The sequence below is a fragment of the Orbicella faveolata genome, unplaced genomic scaffold, assembly GCF_042242905.1.
Source record: "Orbicella faveolata isolate gen_17 unplaced genomic scaffold, um_ofav_v1 contig_50, whole genome shotgun sequence".
Lineage (NCBI taxonomy): Eukaryota > Metazoa > Cnidaria > Anthozoa > Scleractinia > Merulinidae > Orbicella > Orbicella faveolata.
The window spans coordinates 2,450,861-2,463,668 of record NW_028301581.1 but is presented as its reverse complement, the minus strand read 5'-3'; the positions used below and the strand labels follow the sequence as shown (position 1 = coordinate 2,463,668).

Sequence of the window (12,808 nt, the reverse complement as noted above, 5' to 3'; positions counted from 1 at the left end):
GCCATTTTTAATTTAGTGGGATACATCCCAGATGAAATAGAAAGATTTATTATTTCCGCAAGTGTACTGCTTACAGCGTTTGACGAGTACTTCAACAGTTGGGTAGGACATGAGTATAAACCATGAGACTTGTTATTTGGTATGTGCAAAATTTCCAATTCCGCTTCAGTTGGGGTAACTAGATTGAAAGCAAACGACGAATCAGGAGAGTTAGATCTGTTCATAAAATCAAAATAATTACGGTGAACGGTTGGTAACTTATTTGCCAGTTTAGGTCCAACAGAAGCAAAATGGTCATTAAGTACGTTGGCTATTCTTTTATGGTCACAGGTAACAGAATCACTATCAGTACGGACTTTAATAGAATAGGTTTTGTGTTTGTCAATTTACGAGCAAGTACATTGTTTATTCCCTCCCAAGTTTTTTTCGTATTAGTTAGGTTATCATTAAAAATTTAGAATAGTATTGCTGTTTACTTAAACGCATCAAGGTACAAATTTTGTCCCTAGAAATTTTGTAGTTGGCGGTGTCACCAGACGCATATAACTTATTTTTAACTTTAATGGAGATTCTTATGCCTTTGGTGATCCATGGTTTGGAGAGCTGTTTTGCTTTGCGGTTTGAAATTGTCTTCATAGGTACATGTTTATTTATCAATTTGTTAAACTTGTTGTAAAAAGAAGAAAATAAATTGTCCACGTCACACGGTTTTTTATCTGTGAGAGTATCCCAGTTCACATTAGACAGATTGGTGTTAAAACTGTCCCTAGAGAATCTAGAAAAATCCCGCACGTTAAATTTTCTTATCTTAATTTTATCCCTCATAGACTTCAGAATACAGAATTGCAAAAGATGATCACTTATATCAGAGATGATATTTCCACTAGCCACAACTTGATCAGGATTGTTGATAAAAATGTTGTCAATTAGGGTGGCGGAGGTAGAGCGGACACGCGTTGGTTTGTCAATTGTGGGAATGAGAAAACAACTTTGAAGGGAAGTAAAAAAATCGTGACTATGTGAAGATGACGCACATTTTAAAAGGTCAATATTGAAATCACCCATGATCACAATACATTTCCCAGAGGATGTAAATTTTTCAATAGTCTCATCAAAATATGATTGAAAGATTTCAGGAGAATTGTGTTGTCTATAAAAGATTCCACAAATAACATTTTTCTTATTCTCAAAGGGAAACTCAGCCCACAATACCTGAAAAGCTTCATTGGAGGTCCTTTCTAAAACACGATAATCAAGTGACTCATCAATGAACATTCCCACACCCCCAAACGCCAGAGGTGTTGGAACATATTCAAATACGTAGCCAGGTATATGTGTGGTGCACAATTGTGAATTTACATTGGTGATTTTTGTTTCAGTAACTCTGATGACATTAAAATGAAAATCTACTTCATGCAAAAGTTGAGTTTGAAGATTTTCCAGATTACGATTCAAGCTAACTATGTTGTTATGAAATATAGAAAAGCTAGAGATAGTTTCATCTTTTGACAACTTCGTTTTCATTTCCTTAAAACTATGGGGGGAGAAATATCGACTAGTTATTCTGTTAGAGGAGTAATCAACGGGGTTCAAATTATAATCTAAGGTTGTATTTAAGGAAAACAAATCTAAGTCATATAAGCTAGTAAGTTTCTCTAATTCCCTTTTAGTTTTACATGTGGTCGACACTGAACTATTAAACTGGCCATGAATTTCTGCCAAACATCCAGAACAACTATAATACGGTAAAATCTTCAGTATAGATCTAATAGAATTCACTGTACTTCTGTTCCTGCCTTTCATGTTAGTACCATTATAAAGCATAACAGTAGTTTAACTTAGCTGCAAGGATCCTCTGATCGAGCTTCAGGGCGTTCACGCAGTCTTAACTTAGTTAAGTCGTCAATCGCCCCCAGACGAATCGCCATACAAGTATCCGTTTTGCGTAAGAAGATTGCTGTGCCTTTCGCCCAGCACCACTTGTAGTTGTACGTGTTTTGGTGTGCCTTCACTGAGTGTAACAGCTCTTGTAGTCTCAGTGTAAGGTGGCTGTAAATTGCAATCCGATTAATTTCAGCAGAAGATGGGAGATTCAGGCCCTCGGTGGTTAGTCGACTGGCGTTACCTCTTGACGCGAGCACTTTGTCACGTATCATCCTTCTTGTAAATTTGCAAATAATCGGGTTCGGTCATCTTCGGTTACCATTACCGGTTGAAGTATCTCACTGTGGGACCCTATGAGCAATGTCGATCTCTGATCAGGAGATATCGACTCCAAGGCCGGTAAATAACTTCACACACAATTCCGTGGTGTCTTGTGCAGATTCTCTCTCTGATATTAGTGGAACGCCCACGATCTTCAAGTTATATTGATAACTGTAATAGAGCATCTCGTCGATAGCTTTGTCAGTTCTGTCAACTTTAACTGTCAATAAATCCAACCTACGAGAGAAATTATCCAGAGCTTTTGACAAGCTGGATTCTGACTTCACAAGAGCATCATAGCTGTCGCTGAGGAATTGGACATCCTGTGTGCTCGGTAGAGTGGTGGCTGCCGCTTCGTGGTAATCCTTCTGTTCTGCCATCTTGGATTTGAGAAACTGAAATTCCTTCTTTAAATCATTCAGTTGACTCTTTAAATCATCATTTTCTTTTCTTAGCATTTTAACTTTGTCTCCCATTAGTCAACAGAGAAAAAAGAAAATGTCTAACCTAGTCAAACAGTAAACACACGAAAGAATGCGGAGCGCTAGCTGAAGTGTGCTGCATGCTGCGTGCTGGCCTTAGTTTTCAGGCTGCTGAAAACTGTATAAGAATTAAACGACCTTTCTCAATAGCCTCAAAGCTGGTCCCTAAAAGACTAAAACTGGTTATAACGCTGGTATACTAGCACCATCCTTGGCCAAAATAAACCGGAAATGAAGATGGTTAATTTTAGGTTAGGGCCAAGTCGCACTGGAGGGCAATTTCAGATTTGTTCTGGACAAATCAGACTTGAAATCGGCCAGGGACAAAATATTTGTCCGGAAAGCTACAGTCGCACTTGAGAACAAAACCTGCGATCATTAAACATGTAAGGGCCTGGCAAAGGATAGATCCATCCTGGTGGATATTGTGGAAATTCGTACGGGAAAAATTGGTCGCCCGCGCCGGGATTCATGTTGTTGCGAAATGAGAACGTGATTAATTTTACTGCAAAGTCTATCGCATAGAGACTCTGCTACATATCACCTGTCAAATCATTTCCGAATCAAAACACCCTCGCTTTTGTTTTCCAAGATTTGTCTCAATCTGGCCTGCCTCAGAGGTAGTCGATGGCATCTTTGAAGTTTGTCTGTCTGCGACCAAATTTTGTCCTTTGGGGGAACAAACCGGTCGCACTTGGTTTTTCATTGTGATGACGGATTTTTGACATTAGTACACAGTTTTGTCCTCTAGTGTGACTTGGCCATTACACAATACCTCGAGAGTGCTACTTTTGTCAAATTTTTCTTTTTAAGCCAGATCTAAAGTTCGCTATAAAATCTAACATTTCCCCAAAAAAATGAAAATAAAATCTTGAGACGCGTGTGAGTTATTGGGAAAAAATAAAAGTTAACCACACTTCTCCTCTTATTGCTGGTTTTCAGTGTCACGCCATTCAGAATAGATCAAAATAAAAATCAAAACCGTTCAATACATAAAGTCCAGAATCTGGGAAATGAAAGAAGGTAAATATGCAAAGACTCTCTCCAAGATTCTAGTCACAGCAATTTTTCTTATGCAAGATATGCGGAGAAATTTTTTACCCAAATTTATAGAGATTTGGAAGGAAAGGCGGCCAGAAACCAACAGAAACATCTGTCACTGAATTTTGCCACAAAAGTGAGAATTTGTCCCTCGAGGAACTCTAAAACATTAAAATAATACTTTTTCTAAGACATGAACTGTTCAGATAGCCAAATTCCCCAAAATAAGTAACTTTTTTAACCATCATGACAGCTCTCTAGGCCGTCATGTAAATGCCGCGTCACGCAAAAGCTTAGAAATTCAAGCGTACTGTATCACAAAAACCAAGAACCCATTCGGAGCGAAAATTTGTATGAATATTAGTTTTCAGCTGCTCTTATACATCATTAGAGGAAAATCTCAGGAAGATCAATTGTCTTGTAGTCTGAATTTTAGTGACGTCATGTGAAAACCAGCTATAGTCTTCATAGTGCGGCAACATTTTGTGCAATATGGCTTCCTCCGGAAGCTCTTATTACAAGGGCCTCATTAGCATTGTTATATTTTGCCTCCACTACACATCCGGACACACTAGACAGTGATTAAATTGGGTGCGCTGGCCAGCCAAGCCATCGTCCCGTTTATTCCATCTCAGTATATAATACAAGCTATGAATAAAAAGACAATTGCTAAGTGCACCAAAGCCGGACACGAAAACCCTAAAACCAGCAAGTGGAGAAAATTGGGAACGTGTGCCCCCGACCAAGGCAGTGGTGCAACCCTCGGGGTTTTAGGGTATCCTTGGTTAACATCAGTACTGTAGAATAATAAGAGAACTAAATAAACGTACAACAGTGGATTACAACTGATGATATTATTACAAGAAAACCAAACTTAACCTAAACACGGCAAAGGCTGGCCACAGAATGTCTCACCTCGCCAACTGTCACCGATTACAAACTCAAATCCCACTATACACTGCGCACCTCAAACCCGTACCCAGCCCTCTGGTCCGTGCCGGCAAAATAGTAATTTATGCTAATTTAAGATCATCACAAATTACATATTTTGCCTCCACTACACATCCGGACACACTAGACAGTGATTAAATTGGGTGCGTTGGCCAGCCAAGCCAACATAGAGGTGAAAAGAAAGGGCTCGAGCTAGAGAGACAATGATTTTGACACTTCTAATCTACTTGCTAGAGAGTCTGACGTAAATGTTCTTGGCAGAGGTTGAAGCCCAACGGCCGTGACGTTGAAGATTCCTCTCAGGGACACCGGAGTTTGCAGCCAAAGTCGCCCCACCTGATCTGGCAGAGTGGGTACTAAATTTAGAAATATCTGGAACAATATCGCGAAAAGACTTGTTAAACGACTCTCTATAAGTCGAATAACATATAGGCTTATTGACTGACACAAGACGCTTGCGATTGCTAGACGATGATATAGGCCTGAAAAGGTACTCCTCAGAATCAAAAGAAAGGTTAGAACTTGACATATATAACTTAAGAAGGGCCACAGGACAAATACTAGAACCAGCTGACTCAGCAATAACCACGGACTGACCCTCCCTTAATTGGTCGGCTTTACTTTTTTCGATAAAAATAGAAAGAAAACCATCATTAAACTTAACATCTTTACTTCAAATAAGTGACAACTCGGAAAAACGAAAAAAGCCGGAAAAAGCTAAAACAAACATAACTAAATTACGCAACTGTAAGAGGTCATGCAAGTCAGTTTTTTCAGCTAATTTCCTGAGATGCTCCGCCTCAAGAGGTTCTTTTCTGTGGTTAGCCGGTGAGGACGCAGAACGAACGGCACCTTCTTTCACAGCCACAACAGTGGGATGACTAGTAGGGGAACTCACGGCCGCCAGATCATGCAGCCACTTGAAAGCATAGAAGGCAGAATTGATAGAAGAAACTGATCTGCTTGACTCCAGTAGATACTGTAGAAACAAGGCACAATGGAAGGGCTCTACCGGGAAGGGACTGGTACCCAGAACGGTAGTAGCAAATGATCTCCATCTGTTGAAAACCCTTGTATAACAAAGAGAAGTCCCGGAAGCCCTGGATGCAAGAGCTGTAAACTTCATATTCTCCGTCAACAAAGCAACCTCTCTTGTATCACATGTAGGGGAAGTCCAGAACTCTGTATCAAAAATATCTAGAGAAAAAACAAAAACCAAGTGATAATAAAGGAATATAAAGGACAAGGGGAAGCTCCCCAGGGATAAAGACAAATGGGGCCTAAACAACACAATGAGAGAATAAACAACAAATAAATACAGACAAGGAGCCTCAGAGAAAAAACAATGTTATATTTAAGTACGCTTATAAATTGCAGAAACAAAACTGCAATAAACACAATCTATTCACCCCTCAAGGGCACTGTATAGAAATCTTCAACGTTAACAGCCTCAAATCAAAGGCCCCTCAAGGGCACTGTATACAAATATCACAGACCCCTCAAGGGTACGTCTCAAAGGGCCGCCTGCTTCAAGCAAGGCGCCTCAAAGCCAGAAAACAATGCACTAACACTGTGGAACGTGAAATGCATTGCAAACTAATGCAGGACCTTGCCTGGGTGCAATACTAAAATTAATGCGCAAAGCTACCATTGAGAAATTTAGCGGACCGGATCCGAAAATGGAATTCTTGGCTTTGCCTCTGATGAACAGATGGGAAAGATCAGGGTGGACCACCCAATCATGAACGAAACTGCTCCAGTGCACACCGTTGAAACAAAGGATGGGCCAAAAATGCGCTGATCTCCAAAGGGGAACAATGAGAGTGCCGGATGCATTGCAGAGTTTCAAATGACTGACGACTTTGCATGTCAAACAGACAGGAGGACAAAGCCAGTTGTTGTCGTTGGACCAATCTTGGACGAAAGCGTTGACGCCAGACGAACTGGGCTGATAATACCTAGAATTGAAAACCTGAAGCTTTGCATTGTAATGGCAGGCGAATCTATCACAAGTGTGCAGACCCCAGAGCTCGTCGAGAGCATAAAAAACAGAATCGTTGATTGCATAATCATCGTAATCAACTAACTTGCTAATATCGTCGGCACAAGTGTTGAGGTCCCTGGGAATCCATTGCATGTCAATGCTAATACCGCCGATGAGACATTGTCGGTGAACATCAAGAGCCAACTGTTGCAAAGCTGGAACTTTGGATCCGATGTTAACGATGCGAACAACATTCTGGTTGTCTGTATACCAGACAACAGTCTGCGCACCAAGAGAATCCTTGAATGCCTTCAAGGACAATGAAACAGCAAGAAGTTCACGAAAAGTCGAACTTTGTGCACTCTCATAATCGGACCAATTTTGGTGAAAAATTTTGTCCTCGAATTGTATGTAACTCCCGCAGGCTGAATTGGACGCATCAGAGTAAACGATTTTGGAAGGCTTGCGCTTAATAGGCCACAAAGGAAGGCCGTTGATATCAGCGAGATTGTTTTTCCAAAAATTCAATTCGTGTAAACATTCAGGTGTCAAAGAAACAAGTGAATTCCAATCAGCAGTGGAGTTAATAACCAGAAAGGTGTTCCTGGTCATAAGTCTAGTGACGTTCCCGACGCAGTCCCCGAGCGAGATAATTTTTCCACACACGCTTGCAAACTTGCGAACCTGGTGCAAGGAGCGCTCCGAACATAAGGGAGATGATGAATCGTTAATAAGAGAATCAATTCTCTTGTCCGTGGCTTTGATAACGCACTGGGAAGTGTTAATAACAGTCCCAAGCCAGGTAATCACTTGAGTAGGATCCCAAACGCATTTCTCTTCGTTAGGTAGGAAACCAGACTTAAATAGGTCGGAATGAACAGCCAAACTAGAGATATTCGCTTTGATACAGTCAGCGGCCGCCCCTAAACCATCGTCTAGGAAGACAACTATAGACTTTCCCTCGGATCTCCATTTCTTGACTAACGGCTTGAGAAGCTTTGTAAATAAATAAGGAGCAGAACTAAGGCCAAATGGCAAAACTGAAAACTGAAAATATCTAGTATGACCGGACGAAAAGGTCCAAGAAAACGACAGATATTGCCTATGATCTGGAAAGATATCCACGTGATGGTAACCCGATTTTAAGTCAAAGGAGAACATGAAATCTCCGGGATTTAAAACTTCTCTGGCAACGGACAGGTCCTCACATCGAAACTTAAACTTGAAAAGATATAGATTGACATGACGAAGATCCAAGATCAAGCGCTTTTTCCCTGACTTCTGAATAGACACAGATAATGGATTAATTATAGTAGGAGGTGTAAAAACTTCGGTGATACAATCCAAACTAATAAGCTCGTTAATAGCATTCTCAACAAAATCAGATTCCTGAATCACTGAATTATTGTTCTGAGCAACAAAAGGTGCTGGTATTTGAAGAAGTGGCAACTTATATCCAAACTCAATAGTGTCAATTATGAAACAAGGTGCGTCAATATCTTTCCAAAACTGAAGCGATTTACGCAATCTTCCTTTAACCGAAACAGGTGCATCATTACATGCAATTTCACAGTTCAGCGATGGATCCTCTGGAAGAGATAGCTCACAATACGGCAATGGCAAAGCCTCAGACTCATGGTCTAGAAAATAAATAATACACGACGGGAAAAAACATAGTTTAATAAATGCAAATTAACTCTGAAAGCACTAAGCACGACTCGTATGAAAGATCCAGTGAAAAATAAGACAAACAGAAAACAACACAAAAGAAAACTAGAACCAGCTACACCTTGATCCTGGGTATTGCTGTCTAGTCACTTTGCCTGTTGGTTGGCAGGATTGGAAGAGGAAAGAACATTTGGGCAGGAAGCTCGCCAATGTCCAGGTTTTCCACAGGAAAAGCAAAGTCCGGCAGATCTGCCAACGGAAAGCTGTTGATTGACCCGAGTAAAGGAATTAGGAATTTGGCCGACGGTGAGCTGCGAATTTCTTGAGACAGGTATTCCAGATCGGCGCTGTAATCCCAGACCACGTGGAGCGAAGCGTTTCGAGACTCTAGCCGCTCTTGCCTCAGCTCTATAGATTTTCTTCTCGTCTTCTTCGTCATCCGCCAAGTCGTGATGTTTATATTCCAAAACAGTTTTCCAACCGTACGACGACTTATCAGCCAACAAAATTAATTTTTGCCGATCTTTAAGCAAAGACATACCCTGATCCAACGCTTCCTTGGTCCTCAGAAGGTCCTTACGCTCAAGAGCAATGCTAGCGTCTTCGACAGCTTCCATGACTGATTTGTTGGCTTTAAATTGCTCCTCGTTACTCTTCTTCTTGAACGAAGGTGGAGCATCCCGCTTTAGCCTCTTGATCTCAGACATCTGCTCCGCGGCATTCGAATCATTAGATCTCTAGATCAGAAATTGAAGTGGAAACTAAATCCTTAATCTGGCCAAGCAGATCGCGATTGGTCTGGGCAATGATCTCTTTAACTTTAGCTTCATCCATTGTAAAAACCAAACTTAACCTAAACACGGCAAAGGCTGGCCATAGAATGTCTCACCTCGTCAACTGTCACTGATTACAAACTCAAATCCCACTATACACTGCGCACCTCAAACCCGTACCCAGCCCTCTTGTCCGTGCTGGCAAAATAGTAATTTATGCTAATTTAAGATCATCACAAATTACACGTTTAAACGCTATTTCCAGTTGTATTCTCGAATCTTCCATACTACCTATCACTCCTTAATTGAGGTCATGAAACATGCTGGACAAGGAAAAGAAAAGTCCTTGGACAGCAACTGAAAGTGTCCACGTAATACAATTTGGTTAATACAAATGAATTAAGAGACTATTTAATTCTCTTTTACCTAGGACTAAATGATTGTCTGTAATGCTGAGTTCTGCACTCAGCAATTTCAGATCAGTGAAGAGAATGGTAAGTTAAAACTTAATGTACTCGTAAAAAACAAGCCGAGTCAGCATTTCTGTCAAGCTAGGTTATCATTAATAATCTGTCTACTTCTCTCTATGCAGCTTGAAGAATAAAGTGTTAATTGAAAAATGTAAATAAACTGCTACATGTTGATGAAAGAGTCCGTCCATAGCTCATTCTCGCACCCTGATTGGTTACTAAGGCGAGGTATTCAGCATGGAATTGCGAATCTTGAAAGCGGAGCGTTGCGTGATATTGCTCTGGGGCGACAACAAAACAACAACTCCAAAACAATTAGTATTAAAATGGTATAAATCTTGTGTTAATAATATGAAAATGAAGGTTTGCCAACCATGTGGTTCAGTTTTCTGATTCTAGCCGGATTTATATTTGTTGGCTCCTGACAGTCTCGACAGTTGATTCAAGTAGAATAGTTTTTCTCGAGCGCACGTTGAATATTAACAGTTCCAGAGGGTTTAAACAGAACTGTAATCCGAGGGAAAATCTGGACAAATTGTCAATAAAATGTGGGAAGAGGCATCGGTTTTTGTTTTTACGTCCAAGAAGATTCGACAGATCAGCGAAAGCCGGATATTTTTTAACAAGTTTGAAGTAATGAGCCCAGGAAGTAAGAATTGGAGAAAACTCAGTTCAAATCAGAATTATTTACTAAAGGAAAGTGCCCAAGTTAAAATTATTTCTGGCAATATGAAGTCAAGTTCCACAAAATCCATCACGAGCCTAATGCGTAGATCAAAGTGATGCACAATCGGGTTTAATGAAGGGTCAAGCTTCATGCTCGGAAAACTGTGCGCTTTTCGGAACAGATGATGCCCGCACACAAATATCAGAGTATATCCAAGTACAACAGAGACCATTGTTTAATTATCTGCGGCCCAGAAAATAGAGATTGAGACTTCAATGTATAATAATAATAATAATAATAATGATAACAATAATAATAATAATAGCGTTTATTTACTTAATATGAAATTCCATTATGCATGCTATTGAAAAGCAGAAATCTAAACGAATTCCTATACTAATTTAAAGAAGAAGAACAAAAGCTACCGACAAATGTGAAAAATTGCTCACTTCTAATTCAGTTGATAACCTTATTATTATCACTATCGTATCGTAAATTTATATAACCCTGTCTTCTAAATCTTATTGTAACATTACAAAAATGTACAGCTAATGTCACACTTAGACGCTAAGCACATCATGCTCTCTTGTAGAAAAATGTAACATATGTGTTAAAATACTTAACACGTTAACTTTTGATATCTAAGAAGCCTGTCTTAAAGCGAAATCCCTGGTTGAGCTGTTTTAAACAGAGATATAGCCTTTGTTAATAAATATTGATTGCGACACCTAATTCTTCTGTGTTGGATTCTGAACCAGTTCGATGTCGCGAGTGAACATGATCAATTTCATACAACCCACGTACTAAGACTAGTTAATGATAGGGAACTTGAGCAAACCAGGACGGCAACGAGAACGCCACCAAACAAAAGGTTTAACGAGTTGGACAATGGCTGTGCACGTGCCTGTGCACTATTTTTTGTATTTTCATTAAGAATTGAATGCTAGCATTACATATTTAGGTCTATCAAGTTTTGAGATCATTAGGAGGACTAAAAAGATCTAGGCAATTGCAAAATTCGAAGCTGTGAAATGTAAATTCATATTTTACTTGGCGTTGTCATCATTGCTTAACCTCTCTATTTGATCTCAGATAATATCTGTGTTTCGGTCATCGCCTACTATTACATTATTTGTCATTAAAGATTTATTCTACGTCTATTCATCATCGTCCGAGTCCTCGATTACAGTGGAAGATTTTAAGCTCATAGAAAACTCTCGTTCTGGGTCTGGGATGTGATTTCTGGCCATTTTTTGGAGGTCTTTTACCTTGTTGGGGTTTAGTGGAATTGGACTTTCATACAGGATAGATGGCTGAGAAGCTACCAGATTTGCTGATGTGGTAACTCTAACCTTCTTCCATGGCTCGTTGATGGAGAAACTATTCCGGAACCATACTTTGTCAGGATGCTGGACCATCTGACCATCACTGTCCTCTCCCCAGCCGAAGTTCAGCCAGTGAATCTCTCTGATTCTTACAGGATTTCCCTCTTGATCCTTTTTTGCCAATTTGTATTTTGCGGAGAGGTAGTCTTTCCAATTTCTCAAATTTCTACGGTCCATTTGTCTGACCTTCAATGAATTTAGTAATGTGAATGAGTAGATGAATTAATAGACCTCTGCACAAAATGGTTTAAGACCTAGATACTTTCCAACAGATCTTCAGATCGTTTTCACTGTCACGCAACGAAAAAACAACTAAGCCTCTTCCCTACCAAGTCTTAAAATAAATATCTATCCAATGAAACCTCTCCCTTCTCAGCCGGCCTTCTCCTGGCTGATACATTCGTCATTTAACTATGGCAAACTGCCCAGGGAATCAATCAGAATGCTTTTTTTTATCATGGGCCGGTTCAGCTATATAATACAAACAACATTGAATAACAATTTACCTGGAATGGCTTTCTCAGATTGGTGTCTCTGACCACTTTCGCCCAATTGTCGGATAGCACCACCTTTGCGGAACTTTTCCTTTTCTCAATTTGTGCAAAGTCGCAGTTGTTTTTGAGGAATGTATGCCCTCTAACCAGGAACTTGTGGTCTAGTATCTCGTACACTCCTGTCTTCTGGAGCTCGAGGTACAAACTAATGATTGTTTGATTTTTGTTTTGGCCTCCACACCCGTCGGAATAGCTGACAAGTGATCTGTGGGGAAAACCAAAATAATGTATATTATAAGTAAAATAATAACACAATTCCAATTATTTCTGATCGTGCTATTAAAATTCACACTTTAGAAAACTTGCGTGGACTGAATTGTCCTTTTGACATTTGCAGTTGTGTACGCGTGCTTATCATTTTCTTTCAAAAAATTCAACTTTTTTAACTCAAGAAACTGAATGTTCTTCTTTTAGTCTTCTCGGGAATTTGATTATCCATTTGTTTCTAAATGTTCTTTCTAAACTTTGGAGAAACAAGAAAACGTTGCAATTTTGTTGACCACACTGCAAACCAATGGCTGATAGTGTGCAATGGTTCAGTCAATCAGATTACAGCATTTGCATTAGTATATATACTACCCTTGTGAGATAACTTTAAGAATTCCTAGGAATTCCTAGGAATTTCCTA

General features: G+C 39.8%; 3 protein-coding genes across 3 annotated transcripts in view; all 3 read right to left on the bottom strand.

Moving 5' to 3' along the window:
• Nucleotides 1–1,537: 1,537 nt before the first annotated feature.
• LOC149095589 (uncharacterized) lies at nt 1,538–3,372 on the bottom strand. The gene has a single exon (XM_089281923.1). It carries the CDS (start codon nt 2,679–2,681, stop codon nt 2,259–2,261), a length of 423 nt encoding a protein of 140 aa, XP_089138049.1. The 5' UTR covers nt 2,682–3,372; the 3' UTR covers nt 1,538–2,258.
• A 5,101-nt stretch (nt 3,373–8,473) lies between these two features.
• Nucleotides 8,474–9,053, bottom strand: LOC149095588 (uncharacterized). Its single transcript, XM_089281859.1, has one exon. It carries the CDS (start codon nt 9,036–9,038, stop codon nt 8,478–8,480), a length of 561 nt encoding a protein of 186 aa, XP_089137985.1. The 5' UTR covers nt 9,039–9,053; the 3' UTR covers nt 8,474–8,477.
• A 1,399-nt stretch (nt 9,054–10,452) lies between these two features.
• Nucleotides 10,453–12,808, bottom strand: part of LOC149095585 (uncharacterized) — a 34,748-nt gene continuing 32,392 nt past the window's right edge. Inside the window, exons 3-4 of the mRNA XM_089281860.1 lie at nt 12,133–12,385; nt 10,453–11,812 (exon numbers count right to left, since the gene is read on the bottom strand). Of these exons, the coding sequence (XP_089137986.1) occupies nt 11,399–11,812; nt 12,133–12,385 (667 nt within the window). The 3' untranslated portion in view covers nt 10,453–11,398. The remainder of the gene's footprint in view (nt 11,813–12,132; nt 12,386–12,808) is intronic.

Bases quoted from the DNA above. Each gene is read 5' to 3' on its own strand.
- LOC149095588 (XM_089281859.1), bottom strand. From the start codon at position 9,038: ATGTCTGAGATCAAGAGGCTAAAGCGGGATGCTCCACCTTCGTTCAAG.
- LOC149095589 (XM_089281923.1), bottom strand. From the start codon at position 2,681: ATGGGAGACAAAGTTAAAATGCTAAGAAAAGAAAATGATGATTTAAAG.